Genomic DNA, 26029 nt, shown 5'->3' on the forward strand with positions numbered 1-26029 from the left:
CACATCTCCTTCTAGTGGAACAGACAGACAGACAGACACACAGACAGACACGAGGTCGTTTGCATAAGCCCGCTAGATAGCTTTTTCAAAGCAGAAGGGCGGGCTAAAAAATCACAAGCGCAATTTTCAGTTTGTATTGTTCCTCAGACAGTCTTAAAACTCGTTAAAACTGGACTTTTTGGCATTCCTAATTTAAAGAATACTGACCTCTAGCTCCGAAACGTTTTAAGAGAAGGCTATTCCAAGGACTGATTTTGATCAGGATGTGCTGTTTTGGGTGGTTCTTCCTCATTCATTTTTCGATTTGAGGCCTCCTTGTACGTCCTTATGTGCAACGTGGTACGATTTTTTTTAGCCCGCCCTTCTGCTTTGAAAAAGCTATCCAGCGGGCTTATGCAAACGACCTCGTGTCTGTCTGTGTGTCTGTCTGTCTGTTTCACTAGAAGGAGATGTGCTAGAGACTTCAAATTGTCAGGGTATCTTAAGGTCTACTATTAGAGAACGAAACGCCTACGGCAAATCCTGGCAACCACCCAAGGGTGTGAATGGAGGTATCCAAGGTTAAAAATTCCCCCTGAAAAGTAAAATAAATTTGTTTGTTTTCGAAAAAGTGCCCCAAAAATAAATATATAAATTTTAGAAAATACTAGATGGTCTCCTACGGGGTAACTCGTCAAAGTAGAGCCCTCTTGGCGAAAATTTCGTCCGTTTTGCTTTTGCTCTATCTCTAACCGTTTAGGCGCTAGAGGGTCTTTTTTGACGAAAATAAGCTAAAAATTGCTATAGTGAACAATAAGTTGTAGGAAAAGGCCTAAAAACCGCAAAATAGGAAAGAAACTCTCCCCCCACCCCCAAAAAACGTTTTCTAAGCAGAAGGGTGGGTTGTAGTCGCGGTGCTTCACCGTTACATCCCTTTCTCGTGTCTACGGGGCCCGCTACAACATTTGATTATTCTCTAGCAAATCGCGTGACAAAAATGGTCGGGCCGCAGGCCCAACCATCACCGTCGGCAGGCCAAGCAGGCCAGGCCCCTGCCGAACGGAGTTGCCGGCGGAGCGAAGCGGTGGCAACTTTCTTTAGGCGGAAGGGCGGGCCTGCTTGTTATGTACAGCGTGGTCATTTTCGGGATATTTTCGACGAAAAAGCACCTCCAGCGACGAAACGGTGAGAGATGGAGATAAACGGACAGAATTTCAGGTCACAGGGATCACAGGGATCTACTTACGCAAGTTACCCCTTAGGAGGTCTTAAAAACGTTAACAATTAATTGTAAAAAAACGGGCGTAATTTTATCTGTCAAGTAGTGGGTAAATTACACCCCGTGGCCTTGAAAACTATGTTGCCAATCAACGGACTGGGAAATCTTTACTCTCCACTCCACCCGCTCGGTAAAGTTATTTGCACAATAACTGTTAAAATTCACGTATGTTCAGAGAAAATTACTTTTTGAACTTTTTTTGGTAGTTTACGTATCCACATGGCAATTTAAAATCCACATGGTAAATTTACATTTCATATGATGTCGAAAATTGCTGGGTGCTTCGGGAGATGCCAGTTACACATCCAAATGGTAATTTTAGGAAGCACTGGATTGGTGTTTACATGCCATAAGATTCCTGACACGCGACAGACTATCGAATGCAAGAGCGAGTCGTGGGTCTTAGATGAAAGTCCGTGTCGTCCATTTAGTCACCGTTGATAGCAAAGACAATCTATAGAGGTAAACAGACCTCGTTCCTTTGAGAAGACATCATCTATCGGCGCGTCACCTCCCAGAGGTAGCCGATGGGTGAGGGGTAGCGTGCGCGCTCCCGAGCTCGGAGGTTACGGGTTCTACTCCCATCAGGTCTAACAGATATTTCGGTATATCGGCAGGCACCAGCCGCTCTTAGCAGTTGAGAGGGGAACGCCAACAGGTTGGGAACCTGCATATCGTCACTTTTTTCTTCTTACTAACTGATCTTCTACTTTTGCACGTGCAAATTTACCATGTGGATAGGGACATGCGGTCTTACCTATCCACAATTTAAATTACCACTTGGATACGCAAACGTCTAGCATTTATACAAATGAAAGATTACCATGTGGATAAGCAAAACATTTTCCCCTATCCATGTGCATGGAAATGTCCCATGCTATGGATAGCGAAATTAGTCAGTAATTGGACCTGGAAATTTACTCATTGCGGTCGGGGAAAGGGGCGTTTACTCATCCACCTGCGCAATTTTGCCCTGAAAATTTCTTTTTGTTAACCATAAACGGACCCGTAGTTAAGAAAATGTTCTATTCTACAGTTTCGAGCAATATTTTATGAATAAAAGAAAAATGACAAGGCTGTTTTTGTTTATATATTATTGTTGTTGTGACGTAGAATTTATGAACATATTACTGCACGTAGGTTTGTGAGAAAATGCGCTATATATATGAGAGCTCTGCAGTGAGCGGGCATGCGAAAGCGGGCGTCCGAAGGCGATAGTGCGAGTGAGAAGCTCGCGCGGTGCCATAGCTCCCTGTCACTCCAATCCGCTTTCGGACGTCATGTAGGTATCCGATGCCTGCTCGCTGTATTGTTCTTGTCCTTAATGTATCTTTTTGCGTGATATTTTTGTGAATTAGCCTATTAATCATTACTTTTATAATTGAACACAATTTTTGGCGTGGGCGCTGGGCAGAGCCCGCGTGGAGCGGACTACTGAGAGCAAAGAGTTCATTGTTGGGCTGTTACCCAGACGCGGCTCAAAATGCAACAGGTGGTGTTGAACGATCTCCCGCCTCCCCCCCTGCGCCGCGGTGTCTGGTAGAAACGGGTCCGTTTAAAAAATTCTGACTAGTTTGACCTGCTCCCCTTTTCTGGCCTGCTCTTTTGCTTTTAAAAGCGGGCTTATGCCATCGCCCTTGTCTGTCCGTTTCCCAAGAAGGACGTGAGGTAGAGGTGTGAACTTTTCAGGATAAGGTTGATGTCACTTCCAGAAAACGAAACGGTTGGTGCAAATCCTGGCAATAACCACCCCTGAGTGGGCCTGAGGGGATAAAAAGGAGTACAGGAAGTAGAATTTTTTTATAACAGTGTTCTAAGGGGAAAGTCGCGCAAGTTTAACCGAAAATTTCGTGGAAACAAACTTTGTATTTTTTTCTGCAAAGAGAGTCAATCCAAAAGTCGGACGACTGGAAATCGATTCAACCAATTTTGCCTGTTTCTGATATCGATTAGAAACATCAGAGATGAAGCAAAAAACATCGATCCTTACCTGCCAGGTTTGCGGCAGCACCAGCCAGGCCAGCCCGGGCAGCAGGATCCATGAGACGGTCCAGAAGGCACCCACAATTAGCGAGTAGGTTGCGCGGACACGGGCCGGGACGAACTCACTCATGTTCAGGAAAGTGAGGGCGGAGGGACTTCCGATACTGCGCAAGACAGAAAAGCACGAACTTAGACATGTCGTACGCATTGAACTATGCGTAAGGCGCAACTACACGTCTGGATGTCTTCTAGCAACTGGAATAACGGAGAAAAGAGTGAAAGAACCGGGAAGTAGAAACGTCAACAAGTCTTGTTAACTGTGAAATGAACACACGGTTGAGGGAATTTAGTCGCTTTAGGTGTAACAGGAACGTGAAAGGGGCGTAAAGAATTCCTTTAATAGTTTATGTGTCTTTTTGCGTGGGGTCTTTGTGCATAATGGATATATACTGTATACTATTTTTCGCGTGGGTGGCTCGCGCACTTTGGAGCTTGTGGAGTGGACTACTCAGAGCGCAAGGTTTTCATTGTTGGGCTGTTCTTTATAAAAAGTTACAAAGCCCTGCCCTACTAAATATCAACGGGCAATCGGTTAATCCATATTGGTAATTTAGCTTATCGATGAATAGTAACAGATTCTGCTGTCGCTCAGCCAATAATCTTAGCTGTGACATTTTTACATAGTGATCTAAAAAGCACTTCTTCGTTCGTCAAATGGGCTGCACCCCAGCTTGAGTCTCAGATGCGGTCGTGGCGCTTACTTACAGAAAGCCGCTCAGACAGCGGAAGAAGGCGAAAGCGGCGTAGCTCTGAACAAAAGTTGAACACAGCGTGCTGGCTGCATCCGCTAGCAGAGCGAACACGATGACTGGCCTCCTGCCCAAGACGTCACCCAAGACACCCCAGACGTACGAGCTCGCCATGCCACCTGCAAATACATGAGTGTTTAAACAATGAACGAAATAAGTGTGTATCCTGTTCTACTACAATGCATCATAGTTGTACTTTAATTTTGCGGCATTTAACGTCTGCAAGCCACTCAAAAATCTGAGTTATGGACCAATTACAATGTACTTGATAATTGAATTTTCAGGTATATTTCATTTGAATCATAAACATGCACTTGCAAAATTGAGGATCAATTTCACGGTTAAAATATTGTCTTATTTTTGGAAGGTAAAGGGAAAACATTGGGGAACTCCCCTGGTTTGACAAAAACTCCTCAGATTTCGAGGAAGTCTCCTCAAAGACTGTGGTATTTTTCCCCAGGTTTTGAAAGTATTTCCTAAAATCTGAGGCGAGATTGGAGGACGATTCCTCAAACGTGGAAGTTCCTCAAAGTTTTCCCATTTTCTTCAAGAAATAAGACATTGTTTTACCGTGTACGATGTACTTCGTCTAAGAACCAAGTTTTCTCAAAATTTCTTGGAAACACTGTGAAGACGACACTCTGTTTATTGCTTTCCTCTTTTAAGGCACCCTCAGGTCGGCCTTCTTTGAAAAATTAAGAAAGCGGGCTTTACGCAATCGATCTCGTGTCTTGCCTGTTACTCTGCCTGTTGGTCTACCTGCTCGTTTGGGCCACAAAAAGATGGGGTAGAGGCGAAGGTTGTCGGACATACGTACCAGCCATAAAGAAGGCATTAATCGCGCCCATCTGAGCTGACGTAAGGTCGAAGTCGCACCTTGCCGCAGGCAAGATGTAGGCGCTAATACCCCACTGCAGCCCGCAAGTAAGGTAGGTGAGGCCAGCCGTGCACATAACACCAAAGCTGAAGAAACCAATGCCTTTACGAAAAAAAAGATTGAAAGGTGTTACAGTAAGTGGTCGTCCAACGGCAGCTGTACTCTTGACTGACACAAGGAGTAGTAGCGTGCTAGGCTGAGCCTGATTTCTTGTTTTAAGTCCTATTTGTTCCTAACCCAGTCAACAAAACATAGTCCCGAACACATCCCTGGAACAACCCGGTTGGGATGTGGGACGTCCCAGCCAGGACGTCCCACAGTACCACAGAATGCAACATTTTTTAGACCCTGAGCAGAAGATAAGCACCTCCCACCAGTACGTCCTGAGTGGGAGGTGGTCACATCCCGGAGGGACCGTCCCCGGAAGGAACTTTCAGGACCTGACCATCATTTTATTTAAAACAATATGGCAATATTAAAACGTCAAGTGAGGTTCGATGAGTTCCTTATTTGAGCCTGCATATTATATCCAGAAGCAGGTCCCGAAAACTCGGTCAAGGTTGACAGAGTTTAAAAAAATTATTTATGACAGTCATGTGATGTATCACTTGACCACAATTACACCTCACACTTGGCGAGGGGTCTATAAGAGAGGTATGCGGATGATCCGCGAGATTTAAATTAGACATCACATAAAATCTGAATTAAGCATGCAAGTGAACATTGGTAGTGCAATTCGACTTCATGCCCCTTGCTTTATACGCGAATAACGCAACTTTTCAAAATACTTATTATTTAGTACATTTTAACGCAAACATGATAAAACCTTCGAGGATCGCGTCGCTAGCGCTATCTGTCAGCAAAATATAGCACGGCACACGGCTGCCACTGGCACTGGCATACCAAAGACCTCCCGCAGCAGATGTATATAGGATGTTCATCATCCTGCTAGTCTCCCTAACCATGATATCCCGTGCAGGTTCTATGTAGTATGTCCTGGTGACATTCATACTGGTACATCCGTAGCAAATGCATACGTAACGTCTTTTCCAAAGACATGCTGGTCAGCACCCTGACTGAACGCCCCGAGGAGCAGCCCGACGGTTGCCCCTGAGGAGGTACTCGTATGTTACGTCCTGCCTGATGACATGCTGAATAGTTCCTCGGCGGGACACCCCAAGGAGCTTTACCGCAGGTATATCCTGAGGAGTAACTTCTCAGTACCTTAACTCAGAAGTACCTCCCAATCAGATCCCGGCCAAGATGTCCATGTGGTCGTGCTGCACAACACATCCTGATTTGCTCCAAGGCATGTATTTTTGGGATGTCCCAGTAGCACGTGTAAGGGATTCGTGTGGGATGATCCCAAACTCCTCCCAAAGGTAAGTGGGAGCTGCTTTGTTGACTGGGAAATCATCCAAAATTTTCGTTAGCAACTTTTCTAGCGTTAAGATTGCTTCGCACGAGAAGTTTCAAAAAGCAGTTCCAAATGGTTCAAAATGACAATTTTTGAAACTCTTTCAAAAACTTGTCAGTAAAATAAAATAAAAAGTAGGGGGAGGGATAAAACAATCCGATAAATAGTATTTTGACCAACCTCGGGGTTGGTCGGGAAAAAAACCCGTTCGATTTGGTGTGGATGCGTTTGCGTTTGCGACAATCACGTTTCTTAAGAAATCGCATAGTGGCGCGTGAAACATGTTTATAGTCTACGCATAAATTTTCCAGTCGCCGAGTGTCGGTATGATTTCGATGTGAGCTATAGCTAGAAACTAGTTTCTCTCACCTGCGGCGTCCACGGCAGCCTCACAGTCAGAAGCCTCATTCTCGTCACCAGCGCCCTCAGCTTTCGGAGCCGGGTCAAGGTGCTTGCTTCCTCCTTGCGCCGTGCAGTGCGCACAATGCGCTTCCTGGTCTGCGCACGGTCGGGGAGCATTATCGTCTGTAAATTGCACACGACGCTAAACAAAAACATGTACTCATAGTGTAATGCATGTATTAATTTCAGACGAACACCTTCTTCACAAGTATACGTCCATATAGTACAGCATGCACAAAGAATTAGGATTTAATTTGCGCAAATGTAATCACAAAACCAATGAATGTGACAACATCTCGTTGAAAGCTTAAGTGAGGAAACCAGAGGACACGTGGGGCTCTGGGAATGGGAACACCGGCCTGGAATTCATGTCAGGGTTAAGGTTCAAAGAGGAACTGGATATATTACGAATAAGAAAAACGAGGACTATCGTCTGCTCTAAGACTATCACACAGCCTCGACCACTCAAGACAATTGACCTCGGCCTCACGTAGGCTGAGTCCTTGTCATGGTACATAGAACCACATGCTATCCTTTCAGTTCTTTAGATCCGGAAAGAACCTCGCTGTGAGGAACGCTACGGGTATCTACGGGAATCAGGGGAAACGTCGAGAGCCGAGGGGTGGGTAACTTCTGAATTGGGTGTACAAATTTCAAGAATTAAATTTGAATTAGCTTGGCTTGAATTGAATTTGAATTGGACTGAATTGGTTGAATTGGATTTGAATTGGTTGGAATTATTGCGATTTTATGATACTGAATTAGCGTAAATTGGCTAGAATTGGCTTGAATTGACTTGATTTGAATGTACATTGTCTTGAATTGGGCTGAATTAGTTGAATTGGGCAGAATTAGGGGTGTACACTTGGCAGGGGAGTTATCCACCCTCGAGAGCAGCTAAATCACCCCAATCAGGGGACATCACTGGAAATCATGACAAATGTTAGGAAACGCGTTTTTAAGAAATTTAACAAGCACGTGAATGGATGACCCTGAATGGATCCCCAATATTTCAAGTGATTCAAGGGAAAGCGCGGATGATCAAGATTAACGTTAACTGGCTCAGGAGCAAAATGGTCTCAATCGAATGAAGAGCATTTTGATTTTGGCTAGGTAAATAGAAGTGTATACGGCAATTTATCATTTATATTTGATCACAGGCAGTCGTGGGGTGCCTAACTGAGGTAATCAATCAGGTGTACTATCAGTCTGAAAAGTTTTGCCCCTAGCTGCTAATAACAAAGTTCTGAACTAGCCTCGCACCGGGCTCTAGGCTGTGTGCCTTGCCGGCGACCGGCACCCAAGATGGCGACCCTGTCCACCTCGGATTTTCAACAACACATTTCAACAATAAAAAGTCGTGTTTGTATGGGTGGCGGGTGAAAATAAGCAATAAATTATCGGTAGAAGCCTATAAAAACAGTTTTCTACATCGAGAGCTTTCTCGTTGGAAACGGATATAAAACTGGACGGGGTTAGTCGGCCAGCTAGAAGAGCAATTGGCGCCATCGTCGCGATTTCTCATACCGCGCGAAATTTAAACCGAATCGGTTCCCTCCATCGGACACTATATATGGTATACATGATTTCTTACTATACTTGAAATACTATTCGAAGGACCCCGCCTTCATTTACTGATACAAAGACAAAAATAGTTTTGTTTATCAAATTTATTTTTACTATAATTGAGTGTTGGCGTATAGACCTTTTATCCAAACGATGTGGCAACGCCGCACGCTTATAGTTTCCAGCGACAAACGTTTAATTGTGATCAAAACTCAAAATTCTGGCCACGCCCGGGCGGAAGGATCACAAGTTAAAGTATTGTCTAAACTGCAGTGGTCGAACTGCACTCACAAAAACGCAGTTAGATCGTGGTCCATCGCCACTCTGAGAATCTAAATTATTTCCATTATTGAGTGCTTTTCTGAAATGCAGACACTCCGTACTAGTTTTGTATGCAGACCTGTACACACGTAAATAGTTACGGACTACAGTTGCGACTCCAGTTGAGACTTCATTTTGACAATGGTGTATCAATGGTCGTCAATTTATGTGCAATCTGAAAACGTAAACTGTGTCATTAGATACTTTTCACACATTGGCAACTGTAGTCGTAAACTGCATCTGTCAGAGGACATTCCTTCCACAGAGCAAACTAGGCCACTTAGCTGATCCATAGTGAAAATGCAGTTCAACTGTAGTTTGACTAGAGAGACCGACGGACCGGGGCCCTTTCGCACAACATCAAGCTACTGCGCCACGAGAGGTAAGGTGTCGCAGTAGGTTGGTGGTCAGCGTAACGGACTTCCAGCGTCGAGGTCCAAGGTTCAACTCCCGTCAGCTTCAGTTCCGAGATCGTCATTCGGTAAGGTAAGTCAAGGTAAAATAACAGGCAATTGCAATTACGAACAGAGATAGGCACGAAGAAAGGAGAGAGAAAGAGAAAAATCCTTTTGGCAAGAAATTTGTTAACTGTATTTCAACTGTAGATGAAACATTAGATTATAGGATATCATTTTAGTATCAGCTGAGGTCACTGATTGCAGTGGTGACGGCAGTCAAACTACAGTTGGAAAGCCGCCCGTCCCAAATCTTCATAGTTTATCTATACATTTTGTGCAGTTTAACTACAGAAATGTGCACTTTAACTACACATTTCTACAGATGAACTGCAACTGATCTACAAGTGCGAAATTACACTTAAACTATAAGTATTCTGCAGTCAGCCAGTGTAACTACAGGTACTTATCAACTTTGGTTGAACCACATTACACCTAGAAACATAATGGAGTTGACACTCAGTCATGGTTGCTTCCACAAGTGCATAACAAACTCGTGATCTTTCCGCTCGGGCGGTGTTTGATTCTTGTAACTACTCCGCATCAAACACCGTGGCCAGAATTTTGAATTTTGATCACAGTGAAGAGGTTGTCGCTGGACAAAAATAGCAGTATTTGGGCGACTGTACGAATAACCGCTTTGGATAAAACGTCTAAGTGCCCTTTTATTGCTAGTGTCAGCTGCAAAACTACCCTACAACAACCCAACTAGACCCGTCGTGCACGAATAGAAACCCACTTCTTATCAGAAGTTCTCCTGCGCAAATGTAGGCTGGTTTATGCAACAAAAACTACACCCTCACGCTGTTGTCAAAGTCAGCCATTATTATTCATGTCAACCCAGCCTACACATATTCGAGCAAGTGTTGGCACAAGGTCAAATGTCTCTGTGGCCTTTTCAAAACTAGCGCAGTGAGTGCAGGCGGGCTAAACAAGATTTCTTGGAGAAATTCGCTCAAAAACCTCTGGTTTCCCCCAGTTATTTTTTCTCAAGTTTTCAGGAAAGTTGCTTTGTTAAGCCGGCCTACAACTTAAAATGCGTAACGTGCTGGATTTTTATAATAGCCAACGTTTAGAGATTTCCGTTCAAAAACGATGGCAGGCGGGGTTAACACTAGAACTAGCGGAGGGGTCAAAATAACCCTTTTGATTTTGAATTCCCGGGTGGAAGGATCCTCACTTACTCTCTAGGATGTTTCTGTGTTTTAAATGTACCAATAACAGTAGTTAAACATGTGAAAAAGGAGAGAGTAAAGTGTGTTTAAACCAGAATTAAACTGAAGAATTTTGCAGTATTAGTGATGTCTAAGTATAGAATTTACTACTTTTAGTACGGAAAAACTATAGAAAAACTACTGATTTTTCGGACTACTATAGTTTATCTACAGTTTATTTCTAGTTTTATCTGACGAAACGCTGTAGTAGCAAATATTTAAAAAGTATAGTGTTAAAAATGTTGTTCAATTTTTTTTTTCTTTTGAACTTTTTTTTTATTTACCTGATTAGCTTCTTACCATGTATTATATTTCATATTAGTTATTACACTTTACCTTACGAACGTTGAAGTTGAAGCCCGGACGCTGACTGGAGTTGAACCTCGGACTTTGGAGCTGGGATCCCGACACGCTGACCACTGAGCCACTGCGACGCCATAGCTCTGATGCCTCAGTATCGTGGTGTCATGCCGAGGGTCTCAGCCCGCCCAGCTACAGGTCCAACTACAGTTTAACTACAGTTTCTTTGTCATTCAACTGTAGCAACTACTGGGTTCCGTAGTTTTGCGCGTATTTTCCCCTTGTTCCATCCATCTCATGAATAACTAAACTTTGTAATGATAAATGAAGTATGTGCAACTGGCGTGCGCGTGCAAGTGCTCAACACAAGGTTGTGCACTCTTAAGTGTTCGACTGCATATTTGAATACTAAAAGTGTTTAACATTAAAGTTAAACACTTTCGCTTTGGATACGTTAAAATGTTCAAATTTTCTGTTGAATACTTCTTGGAAGTTTACAAATTCCCAGTCAAACACCTAATACCTTGCACCATGTTGAACACTACCCGAGACACTACCAAGTATGCCAGTTGCACACTTTTGTTTTCAGAAAGAACCTGGATCCTTAACAGTAGATTTTTCAACGTATAACGGAACCCACACAACGCTAAAGTAATCTAATGTGAAAATAACAAGTAAATTCACCAAATTTTAGTCTAGCATTATAAAGTTCTCACCTATACTTCTCGTGTTCATATATGTTAATGTAATCAACAATTTCAACTGTGAGTAGTACCTTAGGCGAGGGGTGGATAACTCCCCTGCCAAGTGTACACCCCTAATTCTGCCCAATTCAAACAAATTCAGACCAATTAAATTCAATTCAAACAAATTCAAAACTAATTCAACTAATTCAGTCCAATTCAAGACAATGTTCAGTCAATTCAAGTCAATTCAAGCCAATTCACGCTAATTCAGTAACATAAAATCGCAATAATTCAAACTAATTCAAAACCAATTCAACCACTTCAGTCCAATTCAAATTCAATTCAAGCCAATTCAAGCTAATTCAAATTCAATTCTTGGAATTTGTACAACCAATTCAGGAGTTATCCACCCCTCGACCTTAGGTCTTAACATAAGTACACTTAGCAGTGGAAAGTATAGCTACACTGTAAAAATAGTAACACACTGACAGCGCAGAATTACTCGTCCCGATATCTCTGTTTAGAATGTTATTCCAGCGTATTAAGGTAGGACCCTAGTGAAAAAGTGAAAATCGGCCCAGGGGCTCGTAGACCAAAAACTCGACCTTGAAGTTGTAGAACAGAGCTCTGTGATGAAAACAAGATGTGAACGAAATTTTTCCGTCAAAATTATAGACACCTGGAACTTTTTCCGTACAGGTTTTAGGCGTCTACGGGAAAAGTTCCAGGTGTCTCAAATTTTGACGGAAAAATTTCGTTCACATCTTGTTTTCATCACAGAGCTCTGTTCTACAACTTCAAGGTCGAGTTTTTGGTCTACGAGCCCCTAGACCGTTTTTAACCTTACTAATCTGACGTTTTGGCGATTTTCGGTATTTTTTCGCTAGGGTCCTCCCTTAACTGTGTAATTTAGAATACACTTTTACTCAGTAGTTAAACAACGGATGGATACTTGTTTGTATAATGTCTTTTAACTAAACTCGCAAGTGCAAATTGGAACTTTAGTATGTAACAACATAAAAAGTGCAGTCTGACTGCAGACTAACTGTTTACAAAAGCCCAATACTGCAGTCGTGAATAAACTACAGAAATTACCGACTTTCTTCTACAGTTTAAATGGAGTTTGATGTCTTCAGATTCAACACTACAGTTTAAACTATAGTCTAAGTGAAGATCCTTCCACCCGGGTTGCCAAATGAACTATCATTTTTAGCCCGCCCTTCTGCTTTGAAGAAGCTATCCAGCGGGCTTATGCAAACGACCTCGTGTCTGTGTGTCTGTCTGTTCCACTTCAAATTTTCAGGGGATCTCAAGGGTCACTCCCACAAAACAAAACGCCTACGGCAAATCCTGCCAGCCACCCCTAAGGGGCTGAAAGGGGGTATCGAAGAAAACAGGAAATGCCAAAAAAGTTGGAAAAAACATTTTTTTTTATGACCCCTCAGGGGTAACTTGGGAAAATAGAGCCCTTTGGACGAAAATTTCGTCCGTTTTGCTCTATCTCTCACCGTTTGGGCGCTAGAGGGAGTTTCTCTCACAAAAGTGGCCCAAAAATAAATTTATTTATTTCCGAAAATATTGGACGGTCTCCTAAGGGGTAACTCGTCAAAGTAGAGCCCTTTGGGCTTTGTCCGTTTTGCTCCATCTCTAACCGATTAGGCGCTAGAGGGTCTTTTTTGACAAAAATAAGCTAAAAATTGCCATAGTGAACAATAAGTTGTAGAAAAAGGCCTAAAGACCGCAAAATAGGAAAAAAACTCTCCCCCCACCCCCCAAAAAACGTTTTCTAAGCAGAAGGGTGGGGTGTTGTCGCGGTGCTTCACCGTTACATCTCTTTCTCGTGTCTACGGGGCAAACTCAAACACGACGGGTTAAAGCGGGCCGAAGGCCCGCTACATCATTTGACCATGTTCTTCGGGCGGCCCGACCATCGCCGCCGGCAGGCCAAGCAGGCCCGGCCCCTGCCGAACGGAGTTGCCGGCGGAGCGAAGCGGAGCTGGCAACTTCGTTTGGCGGAAGGGCGGGCCTGCTTGTTTTTTCTACCGACCCGCCGCTCTTCGACTTTTCATGGGTCACCTAAATACGCTTTAACACGAAAAATCACGCATGTGTGTCAAAAACTTAGGAGATATTATAACATATACCTTGCTCTACCGAACGGGTCATTTTGACCCCTGTATTAGTTTTCGAGGGCTTTGATGGTTTTAACGAGTGGTTTCCAATTTAAGCCTGGCCACTGTTGTTCTGTGTAGTAAGTATTGACTTCTGCTTGGTCGTGTGACAATTTTAAACCTCTATCAGCATAGGTAGGAACCCGCACTTCAACAAAATGTAATTCTTCAGAGGTTTTGCAGAATTTTTCGCAAGTTGAAAACCGCTCGTTAAAACCAACCAAGCCTTCGAAAACTAATACAGGGGTCAAAATGTATTGTTAGGTAAGCATTCTAGTTTGCATTGATGATCTACCCCACAAATAGTTGACTGACCTTGGTCCTGTTTTGTTGAGGCCTTTCTCACTTCAAATGCCGTACAAGATATTTTGTATGCTCGATTGGGAAACATTTTCTAGGTAACTGTCAAAAATTTCTAATTTTTTCTAATTTTTTAGGAAAGTTGACTAGTAAAGCCAGCCTACAACTTCAAAATCGTAATGGCCTTTTAAAATAACCAACGTGTCTAAGTTTCGGTTTAAAAATGATGGCAGGCAGGGTTTAAGGACTTTTTAGACTTATTGGGTAAGTATTGCAGTCCTTAAACCCTAAAACCAACAAGGCAACTTTCCTGAAAATTAGAACTAGGTAGATGTACGCCAGACCACGTCTCGCGTAACAGGCTTCGCGATGTCTCACGAAACACTGTTACGCTGCGACGCGCCTGGCATACATCTACCTAGGCCTGCGGCGCTGACACCCGAGTCGGGCAAAAGGCAGTGTCGTTGATTGGCCTTCGGCTCCAAAGGACACAACTTTTATCCCCATGATTTTTTTTTTTGACGAGTTGCCCCACCAGAGACCATCAAATATCCGAGAAACAACATTTAAATGGTTTGGGGTCATTTTCGTGTGACAATCGCCCTCTGGCGGCTTAACGGTTTGAGATAGAGCCAAACAGACAAAATTTTGGCCCATAGGGTTCTACTTTGACGAGTTACGTCTTAGAAAGATGTAAAAAAATAAAAAATTAAAAGTAATATTTTGGCGTTTTCGTTTTTGATTTTTTTTGACACGTCAATTTTTAAGCTAGAGGGCTCAAAATCAATACAGTTCTTGCTTTTTATGCCACAAAGCTACGCTAAAAATGTCAGGTACCTAGCTCAACCCGTTCTCGAGTTATCGTGTTTACAGACAAACAGACAGACAGACACACACACACACAGACAGACAGACACGAAACTTTTTGATCACCACTGGAGTAATAGGCTTCGCTATCGCTCAGCCAAAAATTAGAAATCTTAGAGAGTTATCTAGAAAATGTATAGAAATCTAGCATACAAACTGTCTTTTACGGCATTTGAAGTGAAAAAGGTTTCAACAAGACAGGACCAAGTTCAGTCAAATATTTGTAGGCTAGATCATCAATGCAAACTGGAATGCTTACCCTATAAGCCTTAACAAGTTTGTAATTTTTTAAATCCAGAGTGTTATGCTTTTGAAGTTGTAGACCGGGTTTACTAGGCAACTTCCATAAAAATTTAAAAAAATTAGAAATTTTAGAGAGTTAGCTAGAAAATGTTTTTTGGCTGAGCGATTAGCCAAGCCTATTACTCCGTCTGGTCGGAAAAAAACTTTTGCTGTCTGTATGCACGTCTGTCTGTCCGCACGATAACTCGAGAACGAACTGAGCGAGCGACCTGGGATTCTCAGGGTCGTTTTCTACCACAAAAAGACAGATCGAGTTCGAAGATAAGCATTCTAGCTGAAAAATTTGACTTTTAAAAAATCAGAAACAACAGGTCACAAAAATGACGTTTTAAAAAAATATTTTTGTGTGGTTTCCTTAAAGGTAACTCATCCAAGTAGAGGCCCACGGGCCACGGGAGAAAATTTGGTCCGTTTTGCTCTAGCTCAAACCGTTGAGGCGCTAGAGAGTCTTGTGGACGAAAATAAGCGGAAAAAAGTACAGCCCTGCATGCTTAGTCGAAGTGACGGGCCGGTGACGGGCCAGAGGCACGTATCTTTGTGTACAGTTTTCTACTACCCTACCCGCAGGCCAAGGTAGCTGTATGGCAGGCGCGTTGCAGCCTAACAGTGTTTCGTGAGATATCGCGAAGCCTGTTACGCGAGACGTGGTCTGCCGTACATCTACCTTGTAAATCTAGCCTACAAACTGTGTATTACAGCCTTCAAAGTAAAAAGAGTCTGAACCAGACAGGGACAAGTTTTTTCAAATATCCTAAGAGTATGAAACTTTAACGGACAGTTAGTTTGGCACAATTTGCCCCATAAAGAAGCAGCCCAAACTGTCCCTTGTGTGGCAAATTAATAGACCATTTCGCCCGAAGTCAAGGTAAAGTCAAGGTAAAATACACCCGCTGACACCCGACTCGGGTAGTGCAAAAATGTACACAAAGACACAGGCCTCCGGCCCATCAGCGGCCCGTCACTTCGGCTAAGCATGCAGGGTTAGACATTTTTTCGCTTACTTTCGTCAAAGATACCCTCTAGCGCCTGAACAGTTTGAGCTAGAGCAAAACGGACACAATTTTTGGCAAAAGGGCTCTACTTTGATGAGTTACCCTAAAGTGTAGTATATAAAAAATATTTTCGAAAAATGTCATTTTTTGCACCCATTGTTTGTGATTTTCTTTTTAATCCAATTTTTCAGCTAGAATGCTTATCTTCGAACTGGGCCTGTCTTTAGATGGTTCAAAACGACCCTGAAAATCCCAGGTCGCTTGCTCACTTTGTTTTTCGAGTTTTCGTGCGGACAGACAGACAGAGAGACAGACAGACGTGCAGACAGACAGACAGAAAAAGTTTTATCCGACCAGACGGAGTAATAGGCTTCGCTAATCGCTCAGCCAAAAGGTTTTACGAAATATAATACACATTTGTAAAACACCCTTTATATCGTTAGATCACGGTGTAAACAATCATATTCAATTTTATAAAGCGACCCCTGAAAACTAAAAGGTCGTACGTCCGAGGGTCCGCGTAAAAGGTCGTACTTGGGAGCGGTTGCGTATAGTGTCGGATCTCGCTAGGGTCCCGGAGAATGGTCGTAAGTCTAATTTTTGTCGATTTTGCGAGATGCATATCATTAGAAAGATAATTTTTTCCTGATTCTAATGATGTGCATCTCGCAAAATCGACAAAAATTAGACTTACGACCATTCTCCGGGACCCTAGCGAGATCCGACACTATACGCAACCGCTACGAAGTACGACCTTTTACGCGGACCCTCGGAAGTACGACCTTTTAGTTTTCAGGGGTCGAAAGGTCAACAAATTGTACTAAAAATTTCTTAGTGAGTTGAATATAAACCGTTTCACCCGGGAGTGCTGTAATTTTGTAGAGATAATGAGAAATGCTAAAAATAGGGCGTATGAACGTACTAACTCAATAACTTTTATTTGGAGTGATTTTCCCCTTGGCACAAAGTACCAGGTTTCGCCCTTGCGCGCTTTCGTCAAGGACAAAGGACTTGGCTCTAAGTTTCTTTGGTACTTGAATCAAGCGTTTTTGTCTCACAAGTATACTTGGTATGCTTTACTTTAAAGAATACTTTATAAAATTGCTGCCCTCAAATGTAGAGCAAAATGCTACTCATTCGAACAAGAGGATTTTGCTCTTGAACCAAGAACCAATCTTTATTAGTCCATTCTTTGATTTTTGAGCTGTAGTTTCACGATATAAGTTGTTGTTCAAATTTATTGCTGGACCTGGGATTTTATTGAATCAACTGTGAACTAATGCTACCTTTGTTACACTGTTAAACAGGGTTGTAAGGTCAGACTGATTTATACAAATCCTCAGGTCTCCTTTCAAACATTGCCAGCAAAGTCAAGTCCAGTCTTAAATTTGTCGATAGAATGGAAATTAGCTTTTTAAATTAAGAGGAAACATGATTTATGCATAAGAAAAAAAACTATTATACTTTACACCCAAAACTTTACACCAAACACCCAAAAGCCGATTATTGACTGGTAGTCGAGTATTGACTCTTGGAGATAACATGCAGATGGTGATGGTAGGAACAATGGCTCCCATAGTCAATACTCGACTACCAGTCAATAATCAGTTAGAATAGCTCATATAGTTATTCCAGAGACTTTTTAGGTCATCTGTCCAATTACAAGCGAACATATTAGCTGGCAGAGCGAATCTATTTTGTTCGTGCTATAACAGTTTAGTTGTATTCGACACCCCTTTGGGATAAAAGGCACACAGTTCGGCTTCAAGATCCGGACTCCACGCAGTTCAGCCGCTAGATCCGAGATCCACGCAGTTCTTTGCTACAGGGATAGAAAGTGCGTGAGGCTTGGATCTGGTGGGTGAACTACGTGGATTTTGGATCGAGGGGTTGAACTGCGTGGAGTTCGGATCTAGGACCTGAACTGCGTGCCTTTTATTCCAAAGTGTCGTATTCACTTGCAAAGTTACCATTCCTTACTTCGTTATACTTTTTCCTTCTAGTTCTTTTATTTTTACGATAAAAAGGAAGTAAACCTAAAAAGTCAGAGGTAATACAAAACACGGGCCCTCAAATGGGGTTTAATTTTCGGAGATCTAGATCTAGAAGCATGGTCTGTCACAATACCTTGTAGCAGAACAGGCGAATGTTCCCGGGCGAGACATTCTGGATGTATCATGGTGGCTGGTCCAAAAGTACTGGCGATCGAGAAGCACACAACACTGCTCAGGTAATATTGTTCTCAGTGAAACCAACACAACCGTGATTACTGTTTTCGGTTGTGCGCGCAATCAACGACCACATCTCCAGTTCAGGAAGCAAGATTGTTACGCGGAGTAACGTTGCGCCACAGCTTCTCCCGTCCTAGCACCTCTTGTGGACCGCACTGAGCACTGCTGCGCAGCCACGCAGCCGCACGCCAAAGAAGGTCGTTCAATTAGAACCTTCACAGCTCAGAAGAGAAGGGAGAGTGAAGCTGGTGCTATTTATATATGGACAAACCAGCAACGAGATTTGACTGAGAATGAAGCACGTCACGCTAACATGACATCAAGATTCACTCTCTGAGTGGAAGGATCTTAACTTCAAGTGTACATTGAGTTATGGTTGGCTTTCAAACTAAAAAATATATATTTAGGTCTCGAAATCAAGAAAAGTATATGGTTTAAAAAAATCTGTTTGGGATCTTTACGGGCATCTTCTCAGGACTTTTATTGAAGTCACAGTGTGTTAACTTGTCTAGATAAAACCCCGGGGAGCAAAATTTGTGACGTTCTGGGCCAAAGGCCTCATTACAACTCTGCCTTTTGCCCGAGGGGTCGCCGACTCGTCTGAACCTTGTACCCAGTACTATATATCATAGGTATTATAAAAGCATTATAGAATATTATAAGTATTATAGTCTATTACAGGATGTTATAAATATTACGGTATTACAGCTAGTATTATAGGGTATTACAAGGTATTATACAGGGTAACAGGCAATTTTTGGAAGCTAGAAGTTGCACTGACACTTTCCAAGTGCTCTCAATTCCTTAAGATTCACATAGTTGTTGACTACTTAAGCCCAGTTGAGACCCTAGTTTTAAACATGTTGTTTCTGATTACTTTTTCGAGTTATAACGATTCAGTTGATAAAAACTGGGGGGGGTGTTTTGTATATTGGTTCCTCTTACAAATCTAACAAAAAAAAAAGAGTTAGCTGATCTCCTTCCTCTCACACGCACGACGGACGGACGGACGAACAAGAAAGCGGTTGCATAAGCCCGCCTTAATGCTTTTTTAAAAGCAGAAGGGCAGACCAGATGCTGGGGACTCACGGGGGCTGTTTACAAAAATTGAAGTCACGAGGGTACCTTCTTTTAAGAGGAAAAATGTCCTGTGGGATTTCAGCCACTGGTGGATTTTTCATGTTGTATAGGGCAGAGGATACAGTGATTGTCTGGGGCTTACAGTGATTGCCCCCTGTGAATTTGAACGTTCGTGGCCGGTAAACGGTACGTCGCAGGTAAACCGGGCATAGTGCCATCTATAGGTCGTTCTTTTCACCACTGAGTCGCGCAACCATCACCCCGCCCATCTCCCTGAGATGGGAGCTACAGCCGCTACAGCCGGTGCCGACTGGGATTACACAAACAGTGACGCACAAGGTGAGTTTCACAGCACTCGGAGCAGAATGCTAGAATCGGGGGTGTTTAGACCGTATGCCGAGGCATTTGTTCGAAAACTTCTTTGAGGATAGGTTGATGAAGGTTCATTGTACTACATGGCAGATGAGATAATGCAAATATTTGGCTATAGCTTGCTGTAGGAGGAAGGGACAATCACTGGTTCCCGAAAAGTTAATGCGACAGTGATTGTCCCTTCGTCGAACATGAATGTTATTCGAACAGAATGTTACTCGTTTACGCCCTCTTCGGTCCCTCGAACCACATTACTACTCCCACTGCCACTGAACGAACATTGCCAGGTGTTCGCGTCTCGAATAGAGATGATTTACAAGTTTCTCGAACTTTCACCTAAAAATCGCTTTTCAAAATACGCTGAAAGCGCCATAGGAAACCCGTCGAAGGGCTGGCCTGGCATACCGCGAGTTGTAAAAGTATACTGTCGACACGCGGAGGAAGGAAACATGATATGGTCAGATACAGGCGCTTCGGCTCGGGATTGGCTAACTACAGCACGTCAAAATGTCTTAAACGGACACGCTTCGTTCCGCACAGAAAAATCGCACTAGTTTACTTGTTTAAATGATTTGAAAGAGAGCAACACCTTTTTGTCGGAGGGGGGGGGGGGGTGTTTTAGGGACGCAGGTTAGTCATGTGGCCCCCAAAACGGCAACCAAAGTGATAACCAAAGAAATCTGCGTTGTATTAACACTTATATCGACCAAAATGGCTGGTATAAATCACTGTATCAGCCCGGACAATAACTGTACCAACGGGGTCAATCACTGTGACAATCATGCCCTAAATTCATGGGCTGTTTAAACCAAAAAGAATTTAGAATTTCACTCACAAGCCACCACATAGTCCGAGCCCAAACCCTTACTTAGGCATTGCACGTAGCGAATTTTGAAAATTTTAATCGGCAGCTCGTTGACAGGCAGGTGTATGCAAATGTGCGCTTATAGGGTCAATCACTGTATCCTCTACCCTACCAGATCCCGTGGGGAAAAGTAACCTTTGGGATATTCTACCCTATTGGGAAGATGTCCCAGGCCAAAAACCTACAGGAGCCAGTGGGGAGTCTCTTCTGATGGTAGGCCGTGTGGAAATTTTTGTCTGTGTGTCCAACTAAACGACGAAAGGAAGTATCCACGTGCGAAACTTCATTTTCGACCAAGGTGGAGACTATCCCTTAATATCCACATAGATATTCAGTGGATGTGTGGTGGACCAATCCTCATCCACGCGATTCACGAAGAACCGGTGGAATCCACGTGGATGGGACGTGCCGTGTCCATGGGGAGGCTACGCTCTACTTCTGTAAAGTCCCATTAAATTTGTTTGGAGTGACAGCAGCCTCGCAGTCCTACCTAAAGGTGCGCGAGGCGTGACGCAGCGGAAGACTGCTTCGTAAGATATTGCGACATGTGGTCTGGTGTAGGAATACGTATATGTGCCACACATAGAAGCCATAGTGTACATAGTTTAAATTGTGTCCAATGTACTTTTAGAAGCGACCGGCATGTGTTTAAAGCGTGCGTTGGTGAGCCTCCGTAATTTTAAGATATTGAGTTTGTTTGCTTTTTGACGTTGCCTGTGTATGTGTGCCTGTTGTTGTTTGCAAAGGGCATCTTGTGGTCGCAACTGTCGTTGCATCAGCTCCTACGCTATTCCAAATGGCTGTTCGAGGTGTACAGTGTGTCGTGCTGTATCGCCTGCCTCTTCACTCTGCTGCTAGTGGAGCAGGCCCTGCACTCTGCCTGCGCTGTCTTGTTCAGCGAAGTAGCGTATCGATTTCAACGCTGCCGGATGGCCCGGGTAAGAATTAGACAGTAGATGCCTTTTTCGGCGAATGCAAGCGGAAAATTGCCTATGAAACTGAAAGTCCCACAAGGGGGCATCAAATCGAAAAATGAAAGAAGTATCCCCCGAAACCGCACGTTCCCAATGCTTCTAGATCCAGTCTTCTGCTGTCAACTGCACGGTGGCGTTAGGTTAGGTGGTGGTCTGGATTTTAATTTCGATTTTTAGAATAAGAATGTTATTCAAAATACTTTCGCTGGCATACTGGCATAATAACACGTAGTCGTAATAATCTGATGCAAGATGTCGGCGCTAATGAATTCGACAGAGCAGACACATGGATACAGAAGCCATGAGGCTGAGAGCGGACCAGCACCATCCTCGCCTCCCGTTTCCGGCATCAAGCTTACGCGGAATACTCTAAGAGTATTCCAGGCTATCTAAAACAGAAGTGAGAAAAGGACATACTCATCGATTTATCTATTTCCGTTTGCTCAGTATGAGAAATTACCGTGGTAGTTTGGTCCGATTGTAACCTGGAGGGGAGCTCGTAACTGGTCTGACAGTTTTTCAAATCTGAAAGGGCGTCGTGGCATGTGATCAGCTCAACCAACCAATCTGAGTCATCACGGAAACAGAAAAGTCAATGAGGTTGTTCTTTTCCTACTTCCGTTTTGGATCGACTGGAATAATACCCTATTAAACCCTTTCTCGACTTTTTACAGCGACAAGGTAACGCCATCTTTAATCGCATCGCGCGGCTACACATATCAGTGCTTGCAACATGCCGGGATGTGAACTTGGCGTTTGGCCTGCTTCTGCCGTCGTACCTGCTTGTGAGCGTACTCATGTCTCTGCTTAGCACGGTAAGGTAAACGCGTGGTGAGTAATAGGTTATTTCAATGCAGCGTTGCCCGTAACTAAGAAGAACAAAAGCGGATGCAGAGAGCGTTGTGGGGGTGGGCGGTCGCGCAGAGGAGCGGAGGGTGGGGCCAGCCTCCCCGTCCGCCCGCCGCTCCTCCCTACCGCTCTCTGTATCCGGGAGGGTTATTGTTTCTTTTTATGTTCTTGTATTGCCATTTGGGCGTAGAGTCTAAAAGGAGAGGGGAGGGAGGGTTGTATTGGGTTGCCCTATTTCTTTATCGCTTGTAATCATCTTCTGCGTAAAGGTTTCATCCCTCACCCTCATGTTTTATTCTAAATGATCTATTGCGTTGTGCACATTGAACTTTAAAAGAAAGTTAAAATCAACCTGTTTGTGACCCAACCTGTTTGTTGTTTGTTTAAAAATTAATTTGCACGCGCCCTCTCTCCTGGGAAGCACACCTTACAAATTACACCAAAATTTTGGTTTTGTTCTGGGAGCGGCCCTCCGCGGCCGCCTGGTGCCCTGGTCTTCTCTATTGACTTCTCTTCGCCTGCTACCCTCTACCTGTTACCTTTGAGTGGTGAGCTCCGGGCATGTTTCGGTTGGCCAAAAAAATTAATATATTAAACCTAGGCAAAACTCAGATTACACTATGTTCCTCTGTCAAATCCCTCTGGTGGACTTACGTTCCTTTGTCAGCTCATCCATGGACCTAAGATTCCTCTGTCAGATCTACAGGGGGGTATCAAAAGACATAAGCCACGCTAAAAGCTGTTCTAATTGAGATAGAGCTGCATATGTTTCGCAATGAAGTAATGCATCCTTAAACAAAACATTCTGCGAAGGAAAAAGTAATCTAGATCTAGACTTAAAATTGTAACAGCCAGCCTAGAATTAGACCCACTTTTAGCCCACCTAAAAAATTAGCTCAAGTGGACTCAAATCCCCTTTTCAAATCATCATTGAATGAGCACGCAGAGGGAAAAACATCGAGCAGTCATGCTTTTCCTCTTTAGGTTCCAGTACTTGCAGCGGGATAGGGTACTCCACTACAGCCCGGAGCGGAACTAAGAAGAACAAAAACGAGGTGGAAAGGCGAGAGGAGGGGGCACTAACCAGCCGCTCGGGCCTCGGTGCGGCGGCGCAGCCGATCGGAGGCCGAGTCGCGTTCGCCACCCGAGCGAAAACCGAAGTCTTGGAACAGACAATTGGGCGTGCATGTTACTTGAGCTAAGGGTGCAGCTGATCAAATGGTAGCAAGACACATGCTCAAAATGTATGTGCATTTATCTCCCTATAGGAATGACATTTCTCAACGTGTGAAGGACCACTTATGTGATACCCTTTTCGCTTATCAAACAAAATTGTCGGAGAGAATTGACGAGTAAATTTATGTGCTTGGCAAAAGGAAGAGAGAGACCTGCAACTTTACAAGGACAAAACTTTCTCCAAAGAGAAGGTGTGGAGAGCAGAGTCCTCACGGCTTATGAGAGAATGCTTGTACGAGGTATTGAATACCGGATCAGAACGTACCATGAAGACACTCGTTCTAATAACAGTCATATATTTACATGGGAAAACAGCTTTCTTATTATTGACAAGATCATTGTAGTACAGGTAAATGAGAGTAAAATCTGCTTTGCACTTGCTACCATACGTCATGTTGATTACCCAATCAGATTAGCGCTTCACATAGCGCATGTCTTAAGAAATGAAGAGACTATTCTTAGACCAAGTGTTATCAGAGTTCCAGTTATAAAAATGGTTGTTAGAGAAGAAACTTACTTAGTGCCAATGGCCAACTGTCACGAAATTGATTGAAGACTTGTTCAGATGAAATGAAGAAATGTGATAAAGTGATGTCGACGTCGGGCGGAGGGGCTCACAAGCGCAACCGATCGCAACCGTAACGGGTCGCAGGCGCAACGGCTCGCAAGCGCAACAGGGTCACAAGCGCAACGGGGGTCAACCGTCACGGTTCGCAAGCGCAACGGCTCACAATCGCAACGGCTGTTGCTGCGTGTTCCTCAAGGATCAAGGAACAAATGGCAATTTTTACTCATTTTCTACTGTTAAAATTAGCAACCCCACAATAAGAGGAAGACAGCGCTGCAGAGAGCGCCGAAAAACAGATAGGCTAGTCTTTCGGGGCAGCGAAACAGATGGGCTAGTCTTTCGGGACAGCGAAACAGATAGGCTAGTCTTTCGGGGCAGCGAAACAGGTAGGATATTGTTGCACGGACGCGTCGAGTTTTTAACGCTTTTATTCAATCTTTTTTAACATATGGTATTGATATTGGGGCCATGAAGAAAATCAAAAAGGACTTATTTTAAAATTATTTATGCTTCAAAAAAGAGCCTTAAGAATTCTTAACGGAATCAACGACAATGCAATACCATGTGGAGGACTTTTTAGAAAGAACAAAATTTCAACAATTACATGCCTATATATATATATCACTCGGCAATAATGGCCAGAAAAAATTATAGTAATGAAATTTGTAGTAATGTACACTCCTATGCTACTAGAAATAGAAACAATATATTTATAAACCACTACTGCAGGGGTAACATAAACAAGCTAGGCTCGCTCTTCCGCCAAACCAAGTTGCCAGCTCCGCTTCGCTCCACCGGCAACTCGGTTCGGCAGGGAGCGGGCCTAGCTTGGCCTGCCGGCGCCTTCGGCCCGTCCCTTCTGGTTTTTCATGGTGTAACAAAGCTTCCATCGGAAAACGGGCCTTCGGACCGTTTGAGTGACAGCTCGCTTTGAACCATCTTTTTGCCAGGTACCTTTGCTGTCTACTTCGTAATTAAAACTCAACAAACGAAGCATTCTTTTCATACGCGCAACATCTTTGGCTATGTGTGCCGCAGTTTGTAGAATACATGCAAGTTATGTCAAATCCCTTCTAAGTTTTTGATGTTAGCTTATGGATCCAATAACACACCTATAAAAAGATATTTAAGACTAGACCCAGAAGAAGTTAAATATACTTCCAGGCATACTCTGAAATAACTCCGAACGTGTCCGCAATGATTTTGCTTTAATTAGTGATAGAACGGAAGCAGCATGTGAAGTACAACAAAACAACGAAATAAATGTTTGTTTTTTTTGGTATTGGAGTGTACACATTATATTAATAATGTACCACCACAAAATAAGCCCACTCTTCTGCTTAGAAGAAAATTTTGAACCGACGGCATAGGCTACTTCTCCGACAAAAGTGTACTCCTGAAAAAAACGAAAAAGATTCTGTTTTGGCCATTCCAGTGAGAAAAATTCCCTTTTGTAAGTAAACAGTGAAAGCCAAACGGACGACATTTCTAGCCCAAGGGGGTTCTTCTTTCACGATTTACCTCTTTGAAAACATTTTCTTAAAAGAAAATATTTATTTTGGGGCCACTTTTGTGAGAAAAACTCCCTCTAGCGTCTCAACGGTGAGAGATAGAGCCAAACGGACGAAATTTTCGTACAAAGGGTTGAACTATCACAAGTTACCCCTTAGGAGACCATAAAATAAATATTTCTTTCCTACTTCCTAGACCACCACCTATTTCTTCGTTACCCCTTCAGACCCACTCAGGGGTGGTTGCCAGGATTTGCACCAACCGTTTCGTTGTCCAGAAGTGACAACAATAACACCCTGAAAATTTCAGACCTCTAGCTCACGTCCTTCTTGGGGAACAGACAGACACACAGACAGACAGACAAAAGGGCGATGGCATAAGCCCGCTTATATAGCTTTTAAGCAAAAGAGCGGGCTAAAAA

At 43.4% G+C, this 26029-nt stretch overlaps 2 protein-coding genes across 3 annotated transcripts in view; one reads left to right on the top strand and one right to left on the bottom strand.

Annotated features, from left to right (window-relative positions):
• LOC113209785 (synaptic vesicle glycoprotein 2B-like) overlaps positions 1 to 18356 on the bottom strand; it is a 28809-nt gene extending 10453 nt beyond the window's left edge. For both annotated transcript variants that reach the window (XM_026427474.2, XM_026427475.2), the window contains exons 1-5: positions 18049 to 18356; positions 6714 to 6869; positions 4868 to 5029; positions 4007 to 4169; positions 3249 to 3405 (exon numbers count right to left, since the gene is read on the bottom strand). In XM_026427474.2, the coding sequence (XP_026283259.1) occupies positions 3249 to 3405; positions 4007 to 4169; positions 4868 to 5029; positions 6714 to 6869; positions 18049 to 18100 (690 nt within the window). In that variant the 5' untranslated portion in view covers positions 18101 to 18356. The remainder of the gene's footprint in view (positions 1 to 3248; positions 3406 to 4006; positions 4170 to 4867; positions 5030 to 6713; positions 6870 to 18048) is intronic.
• The window catches only part of LOC127749404 (uncharacterized), a 30571-nt gene continuing 9394 nt past the window's right edge, over positions 4853 to 26029 (top strand). Inside the window, exons 1-3 of the mRNA XM_052267419.1 lie at positions 4853 to 4979; positions 21216 to 21407; positions 22118 to 22258. Of these exons, the coding sequence (XP_052123379.1) occupies positions 21399 to 21407; positions 22118 to 22258 (150 nt within the window). The 5' untranslated portion in view covers positions 4853 to 4979; positions 21216 to 21398. The remainder of the gene's footprint in view (positions 4980 to 21215; positions 21408 to 22117; positions 22259 to 26029) is intronic.

The sequence above is a fragment of the Frankliniella occidentalis genome, unplaced genomic scaffold (assembly GCF_000697945.3).
Source record: "Frankliniella occidentalis isolate FOCC.00 unplaced genomic scaffold, Focc_3.1 Scaffold51, whole genome shotgun sequence".
NCBI lineage: Eukaryota > Metazoa > Arthropoda > Insecta > Thysanoptera > Thripidae > Frankliniella > Frankliniella occidentalis.